The 27,901-nt window shown below is 39.7% G+C and overlaps 1 protein-coding gene across 4 annotated transcripts; it reads right to left on the bottom strand.

The window, feature by feature from the left end:
* Positions 1-334: 334 nt before the first annotated feature.
* nat16 (N-acetyltransferase 16) lies at positions 335-27,901 on the bottom strand. Of its 4 annotated transcripts, none has more exons than XM_055058424.1 (7): positions 27,738-27,901; positions 15,163-15,289; positions 14,843-15,075; positions 8,855-9,083; positions 7,683-7,907; positions 7,249-7,583; positions 335-6,748 (listed from the first exon to the last, which is right to left on the bottom strand). In XM_055058424.1, the coding sequence occupies exons 4-7, from the start codon at positions 9,068-9,070 to the stop codon at positions 6,520-6,522; spliced, it is 1,005 nt and encodes a 334-aa protein (XP_054914399.1). In that variant the 5' UTR covers positions 9,071-9,083; positions 14,843-15,075; positions 15,163-15,289; positions 27,738-27,901; the 3' UTR covers positions 335-6,519. The 4 variants fall into 4 exon arrangements, with proteins under 4 accessions (XP_054914399.1, XP_054914400.1, XP_054914402.1 ...); XM_055058425.1 differs by having other exon boundaries at positions 8,855-9,080; XM_055058427.1 differs by lacking the exons at positions 14,843-15,075; positions 15,163-15,289.

The following is a 27,901-nucleotide window of genomic DNA, read 5'->3' as shown; positions in this document are numbered from 1 at the left end:
TAGAAGTTTTGCAATATCAGGAGTTTTTTTGCAAACAGTGACTGAAAAACCCATTGGTTCCCCAACAGGCCTTGGAATGCTGAACCACTGCGGTGGGATTGTTCTACTGACGGGAGCGTTTGCAGGATCCGGTATCGTTTAGAAAGTCTTGCCGACTTCTGATCACTTCAACTGGTCACAAGTTACAGGATTTCAAAACTTAGTGACTGCAGAGATAGTTAAATTTCAGCTTGATGATAATATGATGTGACAATTATATTGAAACACTACAATAGTAAATTTGTCACATCAAATGAATACATTTAAATACATAAAACAATAACTCTTTGCAAAATTTGAATTAATATGAGTTACAACAACATTTAATTTCCTTTTGGGATCTCATTTTTTCTTAGACCCGCCTGAAAAGCAATTCCTGGCTACTCCAAAGAGCGATACACAACTTTCACATATTTTATGAAAATAAAAATGTGACAAATGAGGTGTGTGTTTTCTGTTGAGTCCGATGTGTGCAATTTAAACCTGTTCCTTGAAGTTCCCAAAGGTTTGCTGGAGAACATCAGTGAACTGGCGGCATTATGAAGTCCGAGGAACTGAAGTGAAAAAGTGGTTCTACGAAGTGATTAGTTAAAGCGGGTGGAATATGTCATACTTTCAAATGTTTGAAATGTTTATCTTCCCAATTATGCAACACTTCACGTTTGGTCTTTCTCCTTCAATTCCAGTTGAAAAATGAGGTATTAACTAAATATAAACGTGACAAACTGCGAGAAATGTTCAAGTGTTATGGGTACGTTAGCAAAGCATCTGCCTGTCAAAACGATTCCTAGCATTACAGTCACCAAGGGAACGACGAGATGAAGCTTTCTAGTATAGAAAACAGGACAGCCTTGTCGGTGTTTTTGTAACAGTCCTATCAAGGCTGTCATTGGCTCAAAGTGATCAGTGCATAAATAATGGTGTGCTGCGTCACAGTGGACGGCACACAGACATGACGCTGTCCAGAAACCCCGTTTAGATTCTGAAGGTGGTCTTGGTGACGAATCGAGGATTCCTGACCCCGTTGGATGTGGGGTATTTAGCATCCACACCCACTTTCCCCCACAAACAAACCGGTGCCCTGAGAATGGCATACAAAACTCTGGTAATGAAAATATCAGTAAAATATATTTAGCTTTCTCTTGAGTGATAACCGATTGCATAATCAATCATAATATGTATAATTTGTGATGTAAGTGGTAAAAAAAGAATCAAAATTGATATTTGTAAGTAGATGGAAAAGTGTAAAGATGTCACACTTTTCCGTGCCCATTAACTATGAATATTAAATATTTAATGCAAAAAAAAAATAAAGTAAATGCTTGGTGTCCAACGCCTTCCTTTCCTGGGAAAATATTCTTCCAAAATACAAGAACAAATATTTTCAACTCCAATATCTTAATGTTTCAGATATCACATCCCAAAAACATCTGGCTTACAAAAACCAACAGCTTCGCCACAGAACCATTTTTCTGTACATGTTGAGTGTCTCATGTACAAAAACCTTCTGCATTTTGTTCATTTCTGGTCCTTCTACTCAGATTGTGTCTGTTAGCAGGATTAAACATGATGCTGTGTCTTTTATGGCTGCAGGTGTTTTTTGTTTTTATTTCTAGTCTCTTGTTGAAAAAAAGAAACTGTACAATCTCACTGGATTTTATTGAATAATTGTGACATTTCCGTGTTCTTTGAAATGTGCTGGTTTTGTCCCGGATTACGGAAAACTAACCGAATTGGACAATGAGAACTGTGAACCGCAAACACCTACACCATGTGTGTAAACATGCATGTACACACTGACATGTAAGCCGAGTAAAGATATTTGTTCTGTTGGTCTAATCCTATTTACACCGTCCCACAGAGCGCAGTGTGGTCTCTGTGGGTCTGGCCTGACCCGTCAGGAAAACGAGATGTTTCGATGAGTCGAGCCAGCTCAGGGTTGGAAAAACAGAGTGATGGAGTTGGGGGAACTGCCTCACATTCATAGCTGACACAGTGTGTGACACAAACTTGTGTCTTCTGGAATGTGTAGCTGAATAGACAGAGAATCCACTCACTGCTGGGCGGCTGTGATTGTGTCTACATCTATTGGTTGGGCTTCCTGAGAGAAGGATCCTCTGTTTTGACTAACATACGTGTTTCTTTTAAAACCACAATGAGACATAACATGTATGACGCCGACACCAGAAATAATTTTAAGCTGGTTACTGAAGATGCAGAGAGCATCACAATGATGGCTTTCTAAAAAAAAAAATACATTTTTTAAAAAAATAGTTTAAAAAACCCATTTTAAATGAATATCTGTAAGCTCATTGGTCCAACGGTGCCCTCCGCCCGGATGGCAAAGCGTGACGCCTGAATGGTTTGAGAATCACCACACGTTACTTGATTGGTTTTAAGGTCGGCATCAAAAAAGAAAAGAATTCACACAGACATGCAGATAGATTTGCTAATTTGCTTTATTTAACCAGAACGAAATAAATTATTATGGGATGTGAGAGTGTCGTAGATCAGTAAAAGGTAGTTTGTCTAAGCATCGTCAGCAGTGATGTAAAAGGAGGCAAAGCACAGTTAGGAATTGTTTTAGTCACGACGGTAACTAAGAGACAGAAACTGTTTTATCAGAACATTTGCCTGCAGAAAGAACTTGAACAATCTACCAAGGTGACTAACAGGGAAAGGTGTGATGAAAGGGAGACATGATGGTGGTCCTGTTACATTTCACATGTTGTACGTCTGAACAAATACTGTCATAACCACTGCAGAGATATATGCTGTCTCCTTGTTTTTATTTCTCTCCCATTGCTGGTGAAACATTTAAAATAATGTTTTAATATTTTAAGAATCAATTTGCAGATAATTTTTGTTTTCGACTCAAAGAAATAAAGTTAAATACAGTGTGAATACAGTGCATGGAGCTGATAAAAACGGGTGTGAGCTTCATGAGTCCAAAAAACACCCTCCATGTTACCCGCATGGTAACTTGAATGATGGCAGCTATATATCTTTAAAAAAAAAAAGAAAAAACAGCCAACGTATTTAGCAAATTTTCAAAAATAGTAACTATGATGAACTTACAGAGCTTATTTAAGATGGGTTTTTTTTTGTTGGAAATATCAAACAATCTAAAAACTTTGAATAGCCCCCTTTTTAATTGCAGAAAAACAACTGACATGCTAAAGAAAAAAAAAAACATAAATAGGACAAGGCACACACCTTCATCACTCCGTCCTTCCAACCCAAAGCTGACCTGACTCCTAAAACCGCCCACTTCTAATGGCAACTGTGCAGAACAAATAAGTTTACCGTCTCCTAAAGCACTGCACATGTTGACCACTGTTCTGATTAAAAATATATTTATTAGAAGTGTAAGTAAATGACTGCAGGGAAAGAGAGGCGATGTTCCTGCCTAATGATTTGCTGCCTTTCTCTGGCCGGACTGATCAGAGTTCTTTTTTTAACTGAGAACCCATTCGACCTCTGAAGGGGCAGTATTATGTGTTTTCTGTAGGCACACAGTAACTGTCACTATCACTTACTATAAAAACACTGTACATAATCAAACATGACTCAAGAGAAATTTGACTTTGCAATTTAGCATCTTGCAATTGGGCCTCTGCCTCCTTAAGATGTTCCTGCTCTTTGCCTCCAGTGCGTCAACATTACGCAACGAAGTGTTCGCAAACGTTCATCAGACGACTGAACTGAGAAATAGTTCATATTATGAGCTGAACAGATGTGTTTGCTAATTGCTGTTGCTGCTGCTAGTTTGAAGGAGCAAAGTGCCCTGTAAGGCAGAAGCTTGGAAACTACATCTCCGGAGAGGAGCTGTGTCTGAAAGGCGGACTTTGGTTCCCCCAGACATTTTAAAAACCTGAACGGTTGCCATGGGAAGTTCAAGGATTTCCCGAACATTTGTGAAAGAATCAAAGCAACTCTATGGGTACGTTTTTGACGAGGGAATGACAAAAAGTGGATTTAGACATAATACTGCCCCTTTAAATCAAGCCACTATGATGCCCTTCAGGTGTAATCTCGGTCAACAGTGCTGCAGTTTGTAGAGAAGTACAGATGGGTACGGCTGAGAAAAATGCATTTTAAAAAGCCTTCACCGCAATCCCTAATGAAACATCGGATGGGAAAAGATAGCCTACAAAGGCTCGCATTCAGTTTCTCTTGTTTAGAAATGGCGGTGATTAAACCTGGCAATGTAAAGTTTTATTACGATCACAACGTTAGTCATTTAAGCATGACCTACTTAAATCTCAGCCGAGAGCACCGGGACAAAAAAAAAAAAAAAATGGTGCAAGAATCCATATGACACCAGAATCCTGGCCGTCACCAGATCAGGAAGACGCTGGATTTTAAGTTAATGTAAAAATTCGTCGTAACTCGGGAGCTGCTAAACAGAGCAAAGCTGCGATGGCTTTATGTTATGTTTTATTTACATGTAAAACACAAAGAGCAGAGCGTCCAAAACAGGTACTTTGTACCAGCCTCATTGTTTAGTGAGGTCAAAGGTGAGATTTTACCCCTGTCAGTGCTAAATGTTTCAGAACGGTTTGGTTGCGCGTTTGGGATCAAATTCCTGTCGAACACCCAGATGTGTGTTCAGCTTGAGAGGCTGCTTGCACTTATGGAAGGAAGTCTACTTTTAAACTTAAAACAAGTTTAAAAAAACAAAAAAAACAACTAATAAAGTAATAGTACCACACTGGTATCGATCCGGAACCAATATTAATATCTGTATCGGTAGTATTGATCCACACCTCCATGGAGCACAAACATGAGAGAGCAGATCTGTGGAGCTTTCTGACAAAAAGCAGGATGCATTTGTGCAAGAGGCACTAGAGTCAGAGTGAGAGCAGAGTTCTCGGTGGGAGCAGTTCAATATCGGAGCGAAAACGAGAACTCTTAAGTCAGAACAAGAAAACATACATTTCTTAAAGAACATGTATATTTTATGGTTGCACGTGACGAACTGTGCAGCCTGACTTCATTTAATAGAAGTGCAGTGTTTTCCTTCGCCGTGATCCGGCTGACTGCTCAGAGTCTGCGGGCGTTAGCAGCAGACACAGAGAGGCGGGTTTTGGAAGGACGCACGTTGGGATTATTGGATTAGGTTTTCTTAATCCCTCTTTTTATCGCCTGTTAGAAATAATATTCTTCCTTTACAAGTGAGAATATCAACTTGGAGGCTCGTCAAAACTAATAAAAGAATAGACAAACACTTTTAAACTTTCTGTCCGTGTTGTGTTGGCGGACAGAGGAGGTCCAGCTGCAGTGCAGTTGGCCGAACTGAATTTAGAACATAAATAAAGCTGGATCGGAGTACTTTTTTTTTTTTAAGATTAATTAGCACAACATTGTACCATTGAAGTGAAAATTTTACATTAGCTTTGTTACATACATAGCTATTTTACAGTCAAATACTTGGGGAAAAAATAAAAGGGGAAGAAGCATCTGGCCCCAAATGAAATTTAAAAATGGTTTCTACTTGTAGAGCGTTTTGTCAAGTTCACAAGACCCCCAAACCTATCAGGTATTTATATCAGAGGATATTAGCATAATTTTAATGCACATTTGAACTGATATTCCTAACCCTAGTTATTGTTGCAACTGCAGGAATGAAGGGAATCTGTAATACTTATTTGATCCTGAACTACCCCTTCTTATAATTCAACACCTCCATTGTTTTTGTTAAAGTGCCTTTAAACTTGTGCAGACTTAGTAACCCCAACTCAGCCTTTAAACATATAAAGTTTCAGTTTTTACAGAAAGAGCAGAAGAAGAAGGTTTGAAATGAGGTAAAGGGACTGTTATCTCTTCAAAATAAAAGAACACTTGTACTTATTCTAGAATGCATTATTGCTACCAGCGAGACGAATCTTACCATTCCTCTTAACCCTTTAAAATCAAACGGGATGTACAAAATTGAGCTAACATCAAATACACTAATAAGCTAAGAAGGCTATGGTTTTTGTCTTACACTAGATTTACTATTGTGTTGGGGTTTTTTTTGTTGTTGTTGTCTCAAACATACTGAAAATGTTAATTTTCCTCAGATTTAGCACTAGAGGTCTCTAAATTTGCATGCAATGGATTTGATGCAAGGTTCAGTTCAGAACAACCCTGCCAAAAATATTTGTGCTGTTGACCTGCAGGAAACTCTTTTGACTATGCAGCATTAATCATCCCCCTAAGTGTTCACTTTCCATTGAATAAAATATATCAGAATGTAAGTTTGTTAAAATATACTTTTTTATCTTAGTATCTTTCTGTCCAAAAAAAAGTTCTTGTTTTTTTTTTTTATTTTAGTGTATTTGAATTCTATTCTCTTTAATTCTTTCTTTCTTTCTTTCTTTCTTTCTTTCTTTCTTTCTTTCTTTCTTTCTTTCTTTCTTTCTTTCTTTCTTTCTTTCTTTCTTTCTTTCTTTCTTTCTCTCTTTCTTCCGTCTTTACCTCATTTAACTTCTTCTGCTAGATCAGATCTGACTCCACCACACATTGCTCAGTGTACTCTTTCACCAAATCTACTTTTAAAGTGTTCTGACAGAAATCAGTCATGGGCCTCCAAAGACCAGGCTCCAGGAATATCTGGCACATCACATGACCCTTCAGGTGGTTTGTGTGGCGCTGAAGGTGGCACAGGAACTGCTGCTCAGCCAAACTCAGGTCTCTACCGAACATGTCAATGTTCAGGTAATACCTGTGTCAGAAGAAAAGAATACATTTACTTATCAATAAAAAAAAAAAAAATATATATATATATATATATATATATATATATATATCCACAGAATATACAAAACGGTGCTTGTTTATAATCTGTCTCTTTTGTAGATATGCAGGAGGTTAATTAAATTCCATTAAACCTGCTTTCTTTATTATATGTGAGGTCTAAAGCACATCTAAAATAAATTAATATGGTGAAAACATTCCACATTTTCTGTGACTTGTTTCAAAAAGTCATGTGTAAAACATACATAGACAAACAGTCAATGGTCTGAGAATGGGGCACTAGGCAATTTTTAAGATGTTGCTAATGTTTTATTCTTCACCTAATTATGACTATTTCATATTCCTGGACATTATTTATCGAGCCAATGGAAAAGTTACGAAAAATGTCCTCTAAAATAGTTGTAATAATGTAATAATTAATTTGAAGGACCTATTTAACTTGTTCTATGAAAAAATAAGAAAAGTTACCAATCATCTCCAATGGGCACCTTGAAAGGGAAGGTACAGAGGCTGGCCACAGTCGGATTGGACACGTCATCCACCAGCCAGTCGATGTCCTTCTTCAGTAGGATCGCAATGTTGCTCGGTAGAAGCTTGAACGGCTGCCAGTCTTGAATGATGGTGGCGTTAGGAAGCACGTCGTGCATCAAGTCAGTGGTAAGGTAGAGCTGATGGATAGATGTTTGATCGAGAAGCACAGGAGGAGGACCGGGCTGCTGTGAAGAACGAATGCCGGCACTCGGAATAATTTCGCGAAGTCGCAGTTTGAGTTCTTCAGCTCTGAAACGTACCAGCAGAATGCCCTGTGGAGTGCAGGAAATGCAGTCGTTTAATTCTTAAAACGGCTTACGGAGGGAGAAAGAGAACAAAAGTATTTCCAGGGCTTGCTTTGTCAATTGTACCTGCTTGGTGATGAGGCGATACTTTTCAAAGTCCTTCGGCCCAAGCTGATCGTCACGGGTCAGGCGGGTCACTTTCACATCTGGATACTTGGATTTGACCAACTCAGAGCAGAAGCGCAGCAGAACTCCGGCTACGCCCTTCCCCCTTTCCTGAGGAGCGACACGGAGACCTTCCACAAGCATCGTCTCCCCGTCATCAATCACACACGCTGATTCCAGAGCAATCTACCAAAGAATAAGAACAAGAACAGAAAACGTGACCAAAATGGCACAGTATTCATTAAAACCCTAATCCTTTGTGTATAGTAATACACAGACATACACAAATGAAGCAATGAGAATAATTGAGCAAATGTAAATGTGTGGAAATGTAAATAATATTGCAGCTTTTCCAATTACATGTTAGCCGTTAGAGCATGATGAGGTTTAAGTGAATATTTTAAAAGTGTTGATCAGCTGGAACTTTCACACACAACCGTCTGTAAGAATGGTACCGAAAACAGACACAAGAGAGGACAAAATTTTGGTGTGGTCACAGCCTCACCAAAATTAAAATGAACAGATAAACTGTCAGGATGTTGGGTTGTTTGAGTTGGTTTTGGGTTTAGTTCATTTCTGTGTTCCTTAGTTCCTTTTCTTTAATTAGATCAGCTGTGTGTCTGTTTCGTCCTTCCTCAGTCACTCTAGTTTTGATGTTTCTTAGCTCCAGGTATTCTTTGAGTTAATTTCCTAGTCGCTTGTGTGCTCTTGCTCGCCCCCTGTGCTATTTTCTCTCTCTCCTCAGTCTGCCCAGATCTTTTGTTCCAACATTCGCCCTCCCAGTATTTAAATCCCTCTCCTGTTCACATTCCTTGCTGGTTCCTCCTGTTATGCTTCATTACTTCCCCGGCTTCCCTCATCTCTGTGTTGTTATTTTTGTTACGGATTACTTTTTGTCCTGTCTTTGCTACCTGCATTTAAAAAAAAAAAAATCTTTTCTGCATTAGGGCCTACCATCTATAAATATCTCATGACATATATGTTACAATATTTTTTTCTGTTACTGTGACAGTGGCAAAGGGTAGTTCACGGAAGTAAAACATGATCAAACTCATTACTAGCAAGGTGTTCTTAATAATGCGGCCGATGAGAAGATATATTTGTATGAAGACGTGAACGAGTAGCAAACTCACCACTTTTCCCTCTTTGCGTGCCAGAATGACTGTGCGGTTGGATTCCTGGAGCCAGCTGGTGTATCTGGTGGGAAGGTAGTCCAGACCACCATAGATGTCCTTGCTCATTGCCATAATTTCATCAAAGTCTTCCTCAGTGGCAACAGCAAACTGAAGACCAGCTTGGGAGGGGGCCTCAGGAAGCTGAGGAATGGTCAGATTGGTATCAATCTTCATCCTGCAGCAACTGCTGAGATAAAACGTGAGGGAAATGCGTTTTTAAATTTCACAGAGGAAGAGCAGCAAAGACATCCTGCAGGTCTTACCTACAGTATGAGTCATGAATTCATTTTTCTTAGCTTAAATTTCTAGAAATAGTGAGCAATATTACTCACTCAGATCATACAGTAAAAGTGCAAATGTGAAAGTGGTGCACAGACAAAAAAAAAAAGAGAAAGAAATCATTAGGCAAACTTCTAGTGACAGTGGCAAAGGGTAGTTCAATGTGGAGCTGGTTCCCTCTGACCAAAATGGCATCATTTTGTCCTCGGGTTCATGTCGTCCGCCCGTTCTTGTCACGCTCTCCTGAACAAACTTTCTGAGAGCAGCATGGATAGTTTAGATTAGCAACAGTTCGAAACTGTGAGTGTAGTGCTGAGGCCAGCAAACTTCTTAAAAGTCAATTAAAAGTTTACAAACCTTCCTGCTAAGCCAAGCCCGATTTCTTGAAATCTTTTCCTGTCTAAAATAAATAAATGAGTCCAATGAGTGAAATAGTTAATTAAGTTTATTTAATCAAGGGCAGCATATAGGATACTGTTACAAAATGAAACAATTCAACGGTTATTACAAAGGTTTTCAACAAAGGCTAATTCGCAAGCACAGTAATTGGTTGAAATTTTAAAAAAATACAGCAAAAATATATAAAAGAAACAATGAAATGGGGTAGAGGACCACTAGTCAAAAGTTTTAGAATGCTAAATTTTTTCCAGATTTTTATGCAGTTCAAAAATTGTAAGAATGGCTTGAAATGGTTCAAAGGTAAGTGGTGCCCTGCCAACTTAAAAAAAAGCACAAAAAACCCCCCAGTAAGATTACCCCAGACTGAAAATGAATGTTCATTTCAGGATTATGCAAAAAAAACTTTCTCCGTAAACTCAGAATGGGTTCACAATTTCAAGCTGATCTGTAGCAATTGAGATGAATGAAACCCTAAAAGTTGGTGCTACTAATTCCTAAAGGCCTTCTAGATTCTCTGGATATCTTACAAACCCCTGTATTTGCATAAAAATTGCACTGGAACACACTGTTTTGTCATACCCTTGTGAGAATCTGTTAAACAGATCAGTACTACATTACAATATAATACTGGAAAAAAGACAACTAAGAGAGGATGAGAGGCAGACCATCATGATACCTAAAAATCTTGGTCTTTCCTACAGAGAAATTGCAAAAGTCAAGGTGTCAGTGAGTACAATCTCCTTTGCCATCAAAAGGTACTTAGAAACTGGAACAAACTGACAGGAAAAGGTCTGGCAGACCCAAACCCATAACAGATTCAGAGGAGAGGTTTCTGAGTTAACAGAAGGCTCACAGGACAACAGCTTCAAATAGCTTAATAGTGATTGCCATAAGCGGTGAGGATTATCCTATGAAGAGCACCAGTTTCTTCTGCAGCAAAACGGCCCCACAATATGATGCTGCCACTCCCATACTTGACAGTTAGGATGGTACAATCTTCTTCCAACTGTAACGACGGTCATTGTGCCCAAATAGTTCCACTTTAATTTCATAGGACCCCACCACAGGAAGGTCTTTGTCCCGGTGTGCATCTGCAAACTGCAATCTGCCTTTTTATGCTTCTTTTAAAGTAATGGCTTCCTCCCCACTGAGTGGCCTTTTAGTTCACGTCCATACAGAACATGTTTCACTGTGGATAATTACTCTACCAGCTTCAGCATCATCATCATGTCTTTGGCTTTTGTTCTTGAGTTGATTTTGAACCAAACCACATTCATACGAGACAGAATCCATCTTCACCCTGATGGATTGTGTTCCTCCAGATAGCCTCCATGTCATCCAGCTGAAGTGTGTTTCGGTCCTCCATCAGAGGTCGCCTCTGCCCACCTGCAAAAGGTTGCTTTTGTTTTTTGCTTTCTTAGTTTTTTTGAGAATGTAGTCCTGGATCATCCTCGGCTTCTGCAACAGAACCCTCATATATTGCTTCGTCCAATCCGCGTGTTGACTGCTGAATAGTTTTTCATGCTTACGGATATGTTTTTCCTTCAAGCCCTGTGTCACTGCGTGAAAGGTGCGAAGAAGTACGCAAACAGGTAAAGATCTATAAGAGCAGCTAAATTAACAAGGACTGCAGGAAGAGGCAACAAATCAGAACAAATAAGTAATAATCCTTCCTTCAGACCCTCCGCAATTGTATGACTCATAATGTGAGGCATGAAAGGAAGGAAATTACCTCCTTTTCAAAAAGTGAATTTTAGAATCAGTTTTTTTTTTTACCCAGTTAAATCACTTCTTACAATTCTATGAGACAGGCACTGCAACAAACACGAACAGCACTTTCATAGTTAAGAGTTTTAGTTTGCTCCAATAATCATGTCCCAATAAAATATCAAAGGGCCATGTGAGCTGTACGGGCATTTGCAGTCAAAACAAAGTCTAGTCACAACAGATAGACGCAGTTACTCTATGCAGACTCTGGTATTTTCCCATCATTCAGAGGACCTTGGCTGAATAGTCTGGTCCTGTCCTGTCACTGAGCTGGATGCTGTTTTGTTTTCCTGTTTCTGTCTCGCGTTCGCGCACATGCACTCATTGATTCATTGTTCTTTTTATCCTCTCATGCTACTGCTGGCTTTTTCCATCTGGCTGGCAGTGGACTCCACACAAATGGAATTTGTGAGCAGTGACTCACAGCAGATTCTTATCCAGAGCAACATAAACTTTTGTGGTAGAACATGTTAGCCAACAATGACTCTTGAAAAAAAAATATTTATATTTACGCTGATGTCAGTTGGGTCAATACAGCTTAAGAGGTAATAACTGCAATTCTTAAAGGCACCAGCTTGACGATACAGTTGCATACAACTAACTGTACAATCATGAAACACACACTGGGGTGTAATTAGATTTTGGTTCTAAATCTTGCAAAACATGTAATTTTCATCCTCATATCAAATAATGTTCAATGATATATATATATAATTTGCACAAAGTATTTGGAAAAGTAACCATGAGTTTTCCTTTTTGAGTCATTAAATGTTTCTAAAACTATTAATATAAATTGTTCTGCAGAACTCCTGAGGGGCATCATAAAACTTTGTCAGGAGTGAGATATATCTGAGTGGCTTTTGGGTTCAACTGGTCCTTGTAGATTGTAGTTATGGAGTGAAGGATGTCTGGTTAGGGAACTATAAGGTCTCTTCTTTGTCTTTTGCAAATGGTGTTGTTCTTCTTCTCACCAAGAACTTAGCAATGCACTGAAGACTGGGAAGAAAGTTGATTCCTCTAAAGGACTCTTCATGATTGAGCCAAACTGACAAAATCACTTTGCTTTGTCGCAGCTGTATGATGAAAATTGTATTATTTTGTTGTCGGTCTCGTGTCGTCTGCCCCTTCCTGTCACAACCCGCCCAGGCAAACCTTTCGCCCCTTTCTCCACGCAAACCTGTTATATGATTGGTCTGAATTTCATCTGTGCACTTATTTATGTGGAAAACCACTGAGTCACAGTCAGAGTAGATTTTGAGGAGCAATTGTTTGAGAAGGTAAAGTAGTATGTACTAAAATATCAAACTCCTCCTGGTCGGTTCTGGTTCAGTGCGGTGGGAGAACGGCTCACTGATGAGTTTCTTCTTTAATGTGGAAAAATACAATGAGATTTTGCAGTCCATCAGTTATGTCTTCCTCTGAATCTGTGATCAGTTGATCCATGATGTGTGCTGCAACGGAACGAGGCGGTGTATCTTGTGGATTGTGAAGCGTCTGTCTAAAAACAAACATGTCTGCACATCCACAATTTGCCTTCGATCCGACCATGCTGGGTCCTTAAGTTGGAGGCCATGGTTCTCAACCAAAAAAAGGTGCATTGCTCCCTTTGTGCAACGCACAGTAATACATATCTGTGCATAATATCAGCCTGTGCTTTAGTTGGAGGAATTAAAGTATCTTGGTATCTTGTTCATGAGGAGGACGGAGCAGCAAATTGACAGGCAAACTGGGGCAGCGTCTGCAGTAGTGCAGGGATAGAGTGGTAAAGGAAGAGCTGAGCCAAACAGCATTCCAGCCCTCACCTGCAGCAATGATATGGATCATGACCAAAAGAATGAAATTCCGGCGCAAGGAGCTCAAGCCATGATTCCTTCCTATTAAACAGATTATCATCTATCAGGATGCCTTCTGGGTCTGGGTCACTGCCTCTCCTGGTTCCCCAGGCACATTCCAATGGAAGGACACCACAGAACAAACCCAGAACTCACTAGAGGCACCATAAAGCCTGGGACTGCCTTGTAATTCCCTAGAAGGACCTGAAGAAAGTTGCTTGGAACTGGGATGTCTGGGTTTCTCCACTGGACCTGTTAACGAAGATCCTTAAAGTTTTGCAGCAAGATGCTGCGCATCTTTTACAAGTCTCGTGTTGAGAGCATCATTTCTTTTGCCGTCATCTGCTGGGGCAGCAGTGTCAGAACCAAGGACTTAAAAAAGCTCAACAACCTGATAAAGAAGGCTGGTTCTGTTCTGGTTCTGCTCTGGGGACGATTGTGGAACTTCTGGAGATGATGATGCAAAGGATTTTAAATAAAAAACAACAAAATTAGACTTTGCCCTACCATCCACATTTCAACAGGACATTACACTCTATGTCTGGAATATCGCAAACTGTGAAAAAAAACACAATGGAGTCAGCACATCAGTCAGTTAGTACACAGATACAACTGTAGATAAAATGATACCACAGGATACTCTCCATATTTCTTAATGTACGGGAAAGAGGCAAGACTGCCCAATGGCATCTGGACTGTTGATGAGGGATAGAGTGAAATACCTCATCTTTTTTCATGTGGAGAACATGAAAAAAGAATTGCAGGAAGCTTATCAGCTGGCTACTGAAACAGCTAACAAGTCATCTCAGAAACAAGGCTCACTATAATCATTTAAGAAATCACGTAAAAATGGAAGACGACGTCTTAGTTGAAAATGTTGGCCTGACAAGAAATCAAAGATTGCTGGAAACCTACCACCTAAGAGACCAAGTTTGCCATTTTACAAAGTTCAAGATGACAGAAATAGCAGTGTCAAAACACTACATAGAAATCTTCTGTCTATAGGTCATGTGGTTCAGATGCCTGAGCAAAAAGAACCTGAGATGGTTAAGAAGCCCCTCGTCACAAGAAGGGACTGATTGGATCACCTCTATTGCAAAAGTGACATTTAAAAAAAACTACATTTCAAGAGGGAATCTTAAACTATCTTACCACACCAGTATCAATCCAATTCCAGGAATTGATAGATATTTTGGATCAATTCGCCCACCTCTACTATTCATCCTCTGCTCATCCAAACCAGCCGCACTGCCTTCTCCAAAAGCGTTTGAGGATTTTGTAGGAATGAACTGCTGATCGTTTTGCACTTAGTTTTCTGTCTTAGTCAGGAGGGCAAGTTTGTCATTCGGTTTATTTACTTTTAAATAAGTATGTTTAGGTTAAGGTCTGACAAGGATGGATTCTCCAAGTTATGATCTGGCCACCCTTACACAGGCCGCAACAAGGCAATTTGATTCTTATAGGCTTTATCTGTCCTGCCCTTAGGTCGCCGTTCAACCCACATTCAATATCAGACGCTGGACACAATTTAAAGAAAAGAATGATTTATTTATAAGTGAATATATTTTAAAAATGTCTTCTCTAGGGGCTTGGCACTACACAGGGTCTGAAACAGGGAGACTGGTTAGAAGCTTGCCAAAGGGGTAAATCTTGAATAGATGAGTCTTACGGTGTTAGGGGAAGTTGAAGTTTGGTCTATGGGCTGGGATCCTGCTGGTGATCAGTTAAAGCTGAGGAACCCGAAGGTTTATGTCCAGCAGGTAGCAGGTAGGCAGGCAGGTGTGAGCGGTATCAGGAGCAGCATTTGTTGAAGATGATTGCACCATTTGTTGAAGATCCGGAAGATGTCTTGTTTCTCAGAAAATTCTCCAAAGTAAGGAACCATTAGGAATTCATCAGAACCTAGGGGTCCAATAGAACACAAGGTAAGATCAAAGGAGAAACTCACAGGATTAGTCTTGTCAAAGAGACACAAGGAGCTCAGAGTACCAGTATTGGTTAATCATCAGACACCGATGAAGGCTCCGCTGCTCCTTAAATGCTGCTGGCAGTTTGATTGGAAATGCCGCCCAGGTGTGCTGGCTGCCAGATTCCCACGCACTGCCACAGAGATCCTCTAGGGAGCAGATGACTCACATTCACACAACTCAGAACACAGACACTGCAGGATCACGACAGTCTGGACCTTAATTATTGTATTTTAGATAGCATATACACAGCAGCCTCATTTCTGTGAAACTGACCAAGGTCAGCTGTAGCAAATGTGTAGCACCTTACCACCATTAACAAGTGAACAGCGTGTTTCCATCCAATTGTCAAGAAAATTTTGAGAAAATATTTTAAATGTTGCAAGAAAGAAAAAACAGAAAATGCAGATAAACTCTACAGAAGTACAAGGCATGAATGAATCCCAAATAATAAGAAGAACAAGAGAGACAGTAATACATATTCTATAATTTATTTCTGTCTGTTATCTTTTCTTTCTTTTCTTTTTTTCTTTTTGGAAAAAAAAAACACATTATAATTTCTCTCTATCTCGGAGCATTTTGTCCCCAACACCATGGCCAGACATTAATGGTAACCCCTAGCAACTTTGTCTTCAGACTTGGAGGTCAGAATCACTCTGAGATTTTTGTTCCTGTCTGGATTTAAAATTCTACTAAACCTGAACACTATGATTATTATGAACCAAGACCAAAGGGTAGGCTATCCAAAGTAGTCTAGTAGCCAACTTAGCGCAGACCTCCCTGACAGCATCAGTCTTTGCTCATCTACAGAAGTTCTTGGATGACTCAGCTGCGGTTGGCTGTATCAGTGAGGGTGATGAGGTTCTACTGGGTCAACCCCAACCAACATACAAACATCGAGCACATGACCCCTTACGCAGAGGTCACCAATCCCACCCAGTGGGGGACACCCTCACTCATGAGAGCTCCGGCCCCAAAAACCCAGTAAGGACACACAACCCCCGCTCCAAACACCCACATGACACCATAACTACTAGAAATTTTAACATGCCATGCTTAAGGATAGCTAAGGGAAGTTTACCAAAGCTGGTAAAATGTCAAAACTCACAAAAATGACCTTTTGATCCAAAAAGGTAGACTCTTCTGCTGGCTTTAGGTCATACCTCCTAAAGACTTTTACTTGTCTTGGAGGGCTCTACTTGTGTACAAAATTATTGTGCAATTACATAAAACATACGCATTATCCAATTTCACTTGTTGGATTTTTTTTTTTGTGAGATTTTCAAAACAACTCAAAAATTTTCAAATAAACATTTCTGACATTCAGAAAAGAAACGTGACCAACATAGCCATGCTTCTTTTCAATAACAGTGTTAAACTTACCATTCATGGAGTTTCTGTTTCTTGATGAGTTAAAGACCGACTAGAGTCGTACTGCCTCCCGTTTAAGAACTTCCGGCAAGTTCTCAACTGGGTTCAGGTCAGATGAGGAAGTGGACCATGTCATCATAAATTTTCATCTTTAATGTTTTTACTGGCCACACAGAATTTGTGCGATCATCCGTTGGAAGGTTGAGAACCGCAGTGTCAGAGTATTTGTGTGGGATTCTGCAGGAAATGTTTGGGTCCTGGAGCTCTGCCATTTTTGACGCATCATGGAGTTAGGTGGTTATTAAAGATACATTCTACACAACCCGTTGTGTTTTCATTCACTTATTAATCCCAAGTTTAAACAGTTTCTTATGGAACATTTATTGATGTCACTGATTATTGAAATTACTACATTTACTTTATTCTTTTTCAATTGATTTGCCTAGGTTTGGTGGTTCTGTTAATATGATCAAAGTTCTCTAAGCTGAACCTCAGTATTTGCAGTTGTGTTCTTGCTTCCGATATTGTGTTAACTTCTAATTTCAGTTTTCTTACTTCGTTTAAATGTTCTTCCTATGATACGAACAACAAAGATTTCGTCATATGTAATTCCAATTCAGCTGCCTTTTTTATTAATATAAAGAAGAAAGAAATGTTAGCATATGTACAAACCATTGCCGCCTCCCACATCATCAACGCCAACATGCTGCGCCATCCCAGACACACTTCAAATTGATTTTAATATTTCATTTGAAAAACATGTTTGAGCAACTATAAACTCACATAGTAAGACACTAACATACTCTTATATATTTTAGGCTATTTGTCCTCAATAAATTGAGTGATTGTATGGTTGATATGCTGAGGACTGTGAGGTTACTGAGGACTTTCTGAGTCACATACGTTTCTGTTTCAACTTTGAAAAATATTACAGAAATGCCCCTTAATTTTTCGTGAGATACCATACAGAACAATTGATACATGATGTATCAATTGTATCACTATCAAACATTCATAATGCTAAGCCTCACAGTGGTTACTTAGCAGTAGAAATTCATGGTCATGATGTTTTATTTTGAGTCATGTTCTATCTGAGTTTAGCTTTGTTTTTAGCTTGTTTCAGCGTGAATTACTTTATTCATTTTATTTGTCTAAAGTTCTATATAAATTTTATGTATTTACATATCAACTCTAACATCAGTTTCTCATTTTCTAATGTATCAGTTTTGATCAGTGTGTGTGTGTGTGTGTGTGTGTGTGTGTGTGTGTGTGTGTGTGTGTGTGTGTGTGTGTGTGTGTGTGTGTGTGTGTGTGTGTGTGTGTGTGTGTGTGTGTGTGTGTGTGTGTGTGTGTGTGTGTGTGTGTTTGTGGATGGGAGGCCGCTGCCGCGTGGTTCTTCAGTCAAACCACACTGATAGTGACACATCGCAGGATTAATGGCTGTTTAACTGAAGCAGAAAAGTAATGAAAGCATTGTGGTCACTTTTACATGGTGTATGTGTAGAATAATTGTGTTTTAATTAAAAATAGAGAGTAAGATTTACACCTTTGTGTGTTTGTACTATCTGCAGACCGTTGCTGTCATGAAGATTTGTTGGTGATGAGGAAGAGTTGAGGTGGAGGCACCGGGTGACGGAGAAAAATAATAATTTAATGTGGTCAGAAATCCAGAAAACTGTCAGGAACAGCCGACGCTACATGGAGCGACAATACAACCCTCTAAAGTTTGATCTGTAAAGGTTTTGATAATCAGATAGACTCAAAAGATTGTGATGACAGCCGGTGAGAAGACGAGGGCAGGAGATTCACTTTCTGTCATGGAACCCAAAATTCCTGGTGGTGCCACTGACAACAAGTCTAAACAGTTCCTTTTTCTTCTGTGCTGTTTATCTGGTCAAAAGTAACAAATACAAAATGCTTTTTCACCTTCCACAACTCACACAAGCCATTATGTCTTTGCTATTCCTCTAATACCCTGCAAAGTATTCAACCTTCTTGTCTGTCACACCTACAAGTAAGCAACAAAACTATATCAATTCAAACACTAGTTATTCACTTCCAAAGCCTCTTCTGAGTCATTCTGTGACAAAATAAAGACTCGTTTTCTTACAACAGACATAAACAAAGTGGGAGCTGTACCTCTTTACCACGTAAAAACGTATGTGTTTAGAAAAACAATGAACGCATCACAATAAAATCACCTTAAGCATTTCAAAATTTTAAAAAATATTTAAAGTAGGAGAAGAGTTCCTGTCAATATAGTACGGTAATATATCAATCCAGCTCTGAATACTGGTGATCCATGTGGTCAGCAAGAAATGTACTCATAGACAAAAGCTCCTAATGGCTGCCAATGGCATCATGGAGAGGCACAGTGATGATGTTTGGCGCACCGGAAAGAGAAGATTCTTAAAGAGACAGACGTCAAATTCAAGGCATCAAATTGCAAAGACAATTTGATGTATACAGCATTTTTTTAATAATTGAATGTAACATAATTACATGATTGTGCTATAAAATGCCAATATGTCCCTGGAAGTTACATCATACTGGGGCTGTGCAGTGTCAATCCTCAAGTTTGGTATAATACACATTTTTGTTCTCTGCCTTCTTCATCACATCTGAATCAAAAGATTTGCTAGCAGGTCTCTGCAGAACTTTATCTGCGTTTCCATTAAAACTCTGCCTAAAATGCTTTGGATATTCTGCTAAAAAGCACAATTTCAAAATTGCTGTGTTTCTGTTAAATATTAAATGCAATTAAAGTCACACATACAGTGGTCACAAGAAACTGCTGAAGCCCCACAGGATTGTTTTGAGTCTACAAACTAGGTTACTCTTTGCCAGCCACCTGGAGAGGACATCAGTGCCATGACTGAGTGTGTGACCATCTATATAAACTAAACACCAACATCACCAGATCAGTGAGACGCTTCCCTGAAAAAAAACCTGGATCAACCAGTGAACAAAAGGAACTGTTGAACAAGAAAGAAAACCTTTAAGGAGCGAGACAGAGTTATACAGAAGCAGCTCAAAGTCAAGATCACAGACAGCAAGAAAGACAGGAAGAACCTGGAGAATAAACTGTAGAGGAAGAATATCAAAGATGTGTGGATAGAAGAAGATCACAGGCTTCAAGCAAAAGGAGGATCAGGTAGATGGAAGTTTTGACAGAGCAAATGGGCTGAACACATTCTTTAACAGGTTCAGGTCAGGCACAAGCCCATCTTCGTCCTCTCCGGTCCCCAACCAGACAAACATCCCACCTTCCTCTGACCCACAGCTTTCCTGTCAGTCCTTAGATGTTTCATCTTCCACCTCAGTCATGGACTCTTCTGCTTTCACAAATTTGTCTTCGACCAAATCAGGAGATGCTGCTGCTCCCTTTATCTCCGACTCCCACTTTTCTGTATCTAGAAGTCAGACGAAGAGGCAGCTGGAGAGACCGAACCGGAACAAGGCTGCAGGTCTGGATGGCGTCAGCCCCAGTCCTGAAGGCCCGAAGCTACAGAGCAACTCTGTGGGATTCTGCAACATTCCTTCGACCTTAACCTGACTCAAGAGAAGGTTCTGCTGATGTGGAAGACATCCCGCTTGGTTCCGGTACCGAAGAAAACTCACCCATCAGTCATCAGTGACTATAGACCCGTTTCCCTGACATCCCACATCATGAAGGTCCTGAAGAGACTCCTGTTGGCCCACCTGAGTAAACAGACAAACTCATATCAAGACCCCCTTCTGTTTGCTTATTTCCGTGGAGTTGGAGATGATAATGCCATAGCACAACAAGCCCACTGTCATCGGGACAGAGCAGGCAGCGCTGTGAGGATCGTGTCCTTCAACACAAATCAGCCTGATCTGCTTCGTCAGAAACTCCAGAAGACACAGGTGGAAGCCTCAACACTTGTTCCAGTAAATTGTGTCAAGAAATCTCTGATTTGGCTTCATTTTAGTCCTCTTTGTCTTATGAAGTTGCATTTTACCCAGTGGCTCCCAATGCTGCTTAGATTTGGTGCCAATTTTGGCAACATTTCAAATTCATCCTCCCATCCACGTCATCAACACCCGCATGTTCCTCCTTCTCTAATCAACACCAATTTTTCATTTTGACGTGATAAAGGTATTAAGCAATTGAGTGAACGATATTCAGATAGAATATTTGTTAGCTTTCCCAATTTATCTCATAAATTTGACATCCCCACACCTCACAGCTCTTGATATTTTTTTGAAACTTGCAATTTTGTGTCAAACATTTTTTGGAATTTTCCTTTTTTTACATCTTGGCCCGGGCAGGAGGGTTTACTTCAGTTTAACCCAGCACACAGGGGGGATGATGCTATACAAATCGATTCAGGATTTAAGTTGTAATGAACCAGGAAGACACCTTAGAGACAACTTTTGGGAGCGGGGAAGTAACAGGGTGCGCTCCACCACGTCTTGCACATGACTTGAACTAATTTCATTTAAAGTGTTGCATAGAATTCACTATGCAACACTTTAAATTAGTCTTCTGAGAGCTCAAACTCTCAGAAGACTAAAACAACAATTTTTTGTGTGTGATTTTTCATCTTAAGATGTATTTTATTGAAGTACTTCTAAGATTTTCTTATTTTTCAATAGCTATATATATGTATATATATATATATATATGCTGGATATGAAAAGGATCAAAATGCCAGGAATCCTGTTTAAAAGAGGTAGATAAAAAACACTATGGGTTTATGTGAGGTTTGTTATAACATTGTTATAACAGTGTGATAACACGCCTGATAACAGTTATCTGTGCACACACTTGTTATCATTCAAGGGGAAGGGGTGGAGTACATGGACAACATGAAATTCCTGGGGATACACAACCACCTCGGACTGGATCTGGTCGCTGACCACCTCTTTTCTGACAAGGAAGGGCCCAACAAAAAAGACTCTTCCTCTTCAGGAAACTGAGAAGCAGCTGGATTCCCTGGTGAGTTGATCAAAAACTCCTACAGAGCCACGACTGAGAGCATCTTCTGCCTCAGTATAACTGTAGTACAGCAGCTGCACAGTTCAGGACAAAAAGGACATGGCCCGGGTGGTGAAAACTGCTCAAGGGATCGTGGGGAGTCAGGTACCAAACCTCGACTTAATATATGCTGGCAGACTGCAAAGGAAGGCCAGTTGTGTTTCTGTTGATCACACCCACCCAGAGCACAAACTGTTTATACTGCTGCTGTGTGGGGAAACCGTACAGGTACATCAAGACAACAACTACACAGCTACGGAACTTTTTCCCCAAGAACTGTGAAATTCATCTGTCCACCTTCTGTCCTCTCTGCAGAAACAATCACACCCATTTGCTTCACTTAAAGGACTTTTTATGTTCTGGAAACATAATGATAAATAAAAGACGTACGTCTCATTATTGTAAACAAAGCCACAGAGGAGACGATAATTACTTTGACTGGACAGAAAAGACAGAGCACAGACCTGAAAATACAACAAACATGGAACTTCTGAGAGCTGCAATTCTGTTATTACTAGCAATCCCATTTTGAATGTCAAGAGCAGCTCATTCAATGCGAGTTTTGTGATGTAATATTTCTAATTTTGGAACGGGGTCTGCAGTCGCACGCTGCAAGCTGAATGAGACGGTATCCTCTACGCATCCAGACCCACAACATCCTGACAGGAAACAGCAAGTCGGGTATGATTTCAGTACGATCAGTACATGCAGTGGTAGCGTTCGCAACACTGAAGGGCAAATTTTTCCCATGATGCAACAGCATAAAAAGGACTATGCTCCCTGTATACAGACTGAGGCAGGTCTGAATTCACACCAGGAGCGAAGTTAATGTGGAAGCGGACCGAGACAACCTCAGAAAGCGGGTCTCAGTGGAGCTGTTTGCTCTGCTCCGGGGTTCCCTTTAATTTATTCACACAAAAGGTTATGAACCAATAAGGAAACAAACTTTAGTGCTTAAAATGGACCAAAAAGTGGCAGGACACCCTACAATGCTGAGAAGTAGAAGTATCATCAAACATTTGCTAAAACTGTCCCTATTGTTCTGGGCAGATGCTCCCAAATCTGATTTGGTGTCCAGCAATCCTTTTGAAGCCTGGTCATGTATTGAGACTTGTGATGAAACTATCCAAGACTAGAGTGCAATGACCAACCATTTCAGGTTGAATTAAAGGTTGCAGTTTTTGTATTTTTATTGCGAAGACTCCTTTTGTGCATGCATTTGTCCTAACACTCCTTTCTCTTGTCTTGATTGCAAGAAGCCATTATACTTTGTTTGTCTTGTTTTCCTGTGAGCTGTGTTCCTTTAGCTAAGCTGCCCCCGTTTTGGCTACCTTGAATCTGTTTCATGTTTTAGTTGTATTTTTTTAAAAGCCGGTGCACATTTGTCAGAATATAAACAGGAAAGGAAAAAGATGTGCATGTTGGTCAGACCAGGAATTTAATCACCAAGTAGTCCCACCTGGCGTCCTGCATAGTATACTGGCCTCAGCAACGGCGAAAGCCACTGATCAGAAGAAAACTCGAACCACGTCTAAGTCCAGCCCACTGACACAGTACACCAAGCAGAAACAGAGGCACTAGAGACCAGTGAGTATCAAATTCACTGTCCAGATAAAGTCAAATTTCCTGAAGAACATGAGAAAGATGGCCTTCAAAAATCAAACGCTAAGTCAATGTTCCAACGACCCCTGCAAACAATTTAGTCAGTCAGACCCCAGTCCTGAATGAAGACTGAAAAAAACAAGATGCAGTCAAGCTGAAGAATAAAAACTTGGACAAATACAGTACTAAAACACAATAATATGTATTTTCATTTAATCAGTTGGCATATGTTTTCAGTCATTTAAGAAACATTAAATTTTAAACATTTTCAGATTTAAGAAACATTCTGGTTCTAGGAAAGATCCAGAATGATCAAAGATCATTCTGTTGAACTGAATCCATCAGTTCAACTTTTTTAACATTTACTTATGACAAGAATCATAAGACATGGCTAATATACAATTGCTATTCATGGTTTCATTTAAATTATTGATCAATTTTCTCATTGTTTTCCCAATTTACTGGTTGTTTGGATTTTTAAAGGGGCATTATAATGTGTTTTCCAGGCATATTGTGCAATTTTATAGCATAATCAAGCAACAATGTTGTCATTAAAAATGTTTTTATATTACTTTTACTTCCTAATTTAACGCCTTGAAATTGGGCCTGTCTCTTTAAAAACACCTGCTCTTTCTGACACTCTGCCTTCAGAAAATCATCACTGCATGGCTCCTCTATTAACTCTTTAACAATGTCTTTACCAGCGTGTCACTGAGAAGCGGCTGCTATAAAGAGCCCAGCAGCCGTGCAGTTCCAGCAAGTGTTTGCTGATTGACGCTGGCTAGTCTGAAGGAGCAGAGTGGGGGCGCTGTGTGGGGGAGGGCTTCTCTGTGAGGCGGAACTCCAAGGAGGAGTTTCATCTAGAAGGCGGAGCTAGATCCAACCAGGCGTTTTGCACAGCTGACTGGTTGAAATGGAGATTAAAGGATTTCTCAGACATGCACGAATCAAGGCCATGTCTGCTTTTGATGAGGAAATAACATTATAACATGATGGAAAGCTCAAAAAAGTCCATTTTCAAGAAGCTGTAAAAAGTCCAATACAGCTTCTTGAAGGAAATAATAAAACAGAATTGTACGGAGCGTCATCACATTTATTCAGTCAAAGGTGAAAAGATAAATTGTTAAATAAAGGATGTTCAAATGTAAATTAATTAAAAAGAGGCATATCTTTAGGAAGCTTCGACTATAAAGTATTTTTAAGAACAAAATGACTGAATGCATATGCCAAATAAGCATTTGTATCAAAACATTCCCTAAACACTCACCTGGAGATTATAAGCATCTTTAACGCTGCTTTATACTTGCATTTATTGCTCTGTACATTTCTATATCTCGTATTACATCACCACACTGCAATGTAACAGCGTAGCATTGGCTTTCAATAAAAGACAATGAAAGTAAAGAAGGAACAGAAAAAAACTAATCAGTGTTGTAGAACAGAGTAGATATTTACTGTGAGGTAATTATTTGTCCCCAGTTGACTCAAGACTTTTATTGATGGCGCTGAAAACCCTGATCTCTTTAAAGATCCTCCCAGGGGAAATTATTTTTGCCTCGACTGTCCCGGTGGCTTCCAGGCTTGTAATTGTGGGAATTGTGATGGTCCAGTCCCCACTGCAGCCGACTCCATGCAGCGACTCCTCCTTCTGTGGTATTGTCACTTACAGTCACCTTCAATAAATTACAGTAAAGCGTGGCTGCGGCGCTCGTTTGCCAGATTAAAATAACGAGCTTTAATCAGGTATTGCGCTTGTCCATTTGAAAATGCTTTATTTATTTGTTTGAAGGAATATTTTGTCTCACATTTTTGTGTTTCCTGTGCTACCATAACCGAAATAAAATCATCATAATTAGCAGAACTATAATCTTTAAAACATGAAGATAATTTGTGTTTCACTTATTGAATTAAGCCACTGAAATAAATAAACTCCTCAATCATATTTTAAATGGTTCTGTATATAATTTGTGATATGCATAAGATAATATTTATATTTTAGAACATGCTTCTTTTACAATTTTGGGCTAAAACTGTACAACGTTGAAATTTCTATCATATAACCGCCTGAGCCAAATCAGAACCTCCACATTTTAAGGCCTAGTCCAAAACTCATGTCAAATTGTCAAACATAAGGACAAATCCAGCCACCAGAAGTTCTTGTGTGGCCCTCTAGACTGTAGAAACAGAACCTTCTATTTTACAGTTGTCTACTTAAATATTATTTTATCAGTCAAATCAGCAGTTTTGTCTGCACACAGCCTTGATATCATTTCATTTCAAAACGTTCTCATGAATGCAGACAGCTACTTATTAATATTTTAACAGTTTGTTAATGTTTTGTCAATGCGGTCCACTATAACTGGCCCGTTGAGGCCGTTCTCGATCTTGATGTGGGTCCAAATGAAATTGAGTCTGACGCTCTGTTTTCTGTCCGTCCATTAAGACGCTCCTGGTGTTTTCATACACACCCTGCTGATCCACCGCAGGCTGCCACTCTGACCCTCACAGTAGTTCAGACAGTGCCCACTAGTATCATTACTGAATCTCATCTGTAAAGAAAAAGATACACCCTGCTGGTAGCGTAGGTGTTATTGTAAAGAAACTTTATGGTTTTGTTAACTTTTTAAAATCTAATTTGTCCAACTTTTATAGGGAAATAGATCCTCGCTCTGTAATTTAAGGTCAGAAAACATTCAAATTATATCCAGTGACAGATCTGTCCATCATCAGGTCTGTCCACTGAGTCCTCTGCTGTTTGGGAGGGAGCACAGGGTCTCCCTTTCCTCTTATGGTCTGTTTCTCTTCCTCTCATTCAGTCTCACTGCCTTCTGTTCTATTATTGGTCCAGGAAAACATTCAATCTCATTAGGTTCCAATCGAACAGAAAACAGGAAAAATTCTCTGAATTTATCTCATTTAAATTCTTTTTGAAAGCAGGATTTCCGTGGGTTTTTTTGTTTGTTTGTTTTATTTTTATTTTTTGCTTTATACCATCGTGAGCATTTTAAATAAAACGGTAAGCTTGAATCTGCTTAATTAGCTGGGTTAATATCTGCAGGTTCTACAAATAATCGAACAATACCACACTAAGTCTGACTTAATTTTTTCTGAAGTGTGGCTTACAGACATTTCAACATTTTTTTTTTTTTTTTTTTTGGCATCTGGACTGATGAAGCACTCAACTTTATTTCAAGATCTAAACCTCTGGGTTATGTTAAACTAATAGATTTGCTCAACAGTTTGTTTTTATTTTCCTTTAAAAAATACTAACAAAACACACATGGTTCAAGTTAGACCCAGATAAAAGATCAAACATGTCAGGTTACATTAAATTAATGGAAAAATGATTACATTCATGAAGCATTGTTACATTTTTTCCCCTTCAAACTTTGGCAGGTTTTTTTTTTTCATATTTATCCAAATCTGGAAAACAGATTTCACACATTTTCAGGAGTTACAAGGCTGTAGGAATCCTGAGAATATGCAGGATTTCTAGTGCAGATGGAAAAAAATAAATGAAATCATTTAGATATTATTCATTACTAATGTAAATGTCCTAGTTTCAAACGTTCAATGCAACTTCCATGTTGATCACACAGCGGTATGCAAATTGAGAAAATGTCTACCTAACGCGAGGGATATTAAATCACATTTTTAATTTTATGTTAATTTTTTTTGACATATTTTTAATATTTATGTGCAAAGGTCACACCAGTCCAGTCCCACAAGGTCAAATTGAGCAAATTAAACCAGCATTGACAATTATTTGGAAAAACCTCAAATGATTTATTACTAAGAATAATAAAAAGAAAATTCTTTTAAAAATTTGTTTCCACCTAAAGCTGCCTCCCTCTGTTTTATTAAACTTTTTTATTGTTTTTTTTTTCTAACAACAATTTCAAAATAGACTGATTCTACATCAGCGTTAAAGTGTCACTGAAACATTTTGTCTTATTGTGGACAGTAATTAACTATTAATTACTGAATATCCGTTTGGATTCCGCTGTTATTACTACACCTGTCAGTTAACTCAGGCTGTCCCATCCATACAGCTCAGTGCCTGCTTCAGGCAGAGCGGCTACGCAGAGAGACTAGGGGATACGTCTCTTTCTGGCGATTCGGACGCAATGTGGAAGGGGAAAAAAAATAAAAATAAAACCAACAAGCATCCTGGGCCGTTTCTGTCTAACGCTCATCCGTTTCGACAGGGGAAGCGCGTCCCGATGGCCTAACCAGAACTTCTTATTCGTCGCTCTGCCATGGAAACGGGGGCAGAGAGAAAGGACGGCTGGAGCAGACCTCAAACGACCGAAGTGACCCAAATTCCTATTTGCGACCTTAAAACGCAGAAAAGCGTTCAACGGATGGCGACCCGCGTTTCTTGCGTGTAGGGGAGGGCAAGGGGGGATGGGGGGTGGGGGGTGACCGCAGGCTGCTGCGGCGGACCGCGGCGAAATGAGACGGGCTGAGTTCGGAATGAGAGCACTTTGCAGAGATGCTGCAGTGATGATGCTATGGCTGGTAATTTTCCCTCTCGCAGCCAGGCCTTATAGGACAGCGCTGAGCCATCAATTCTCCCTGACCGATCGATGCTCCGCAGCCCGCCGCCGCTCGGCTCTTACCGCGGATGATGGCCGGCGGCGGTGTCCTCGGTGTCGGATGCCGGAACAGACAGAGTGGCGGACGGGATCGCAAGGCTGCACGAAGCTCACCGTCCCGCTGATGAATGAGGAGCAGCAGTCAGACCGGTTCTGTGGGAGAACCACCGGAGACATTGGTCGCAAGC

The sequence above is a fragment of the Poeciliopsis prolifica genome, unplaced genomic scaffold (assembly GCF_027474105.1).
Source record: "Poeciliopsis prolifica strain line A6 unplaced genomic scaffold, Auburn_PproV2 SCAFFOLD051, whole genome shotgun sequence".
Lineage (NCBI taxonomy): Eukaryota > Metazoa > Chordata > Actinopteri > Cyprinodontiformes > Poeciliidae > Poeciliopsis > Poeciliopsis prolifica.
The sequence above is the reverse complement of the archived record's forward strand: the minus strand, read 5'-3'. Positions and strand labels throughout refer to the sequence as shown.

Coding starts and splice junctions, on each gene's coding strand:
- nat16 (XM_055058424.1), bottom strand. CDS start 9,070: ATGAAGATTGATACCAATCTGACCATTCCTCAGCTTCCTGAGGCCCCC. Junction 7,908..8,854: donor CACGCAAAGAGGGAAAAGTG/GTGAGTTTGCTA, acceptor ATTCTTTGGTAG/ATTGCTCTGGAATCAGCGTG. Junction 7,584..7,682: donor ATCGCCTCATCACCAAGCAG/GTACAATTGACA, acceptor TGCACTCCACAG/GGCATTCTGCTGGTACGTTT.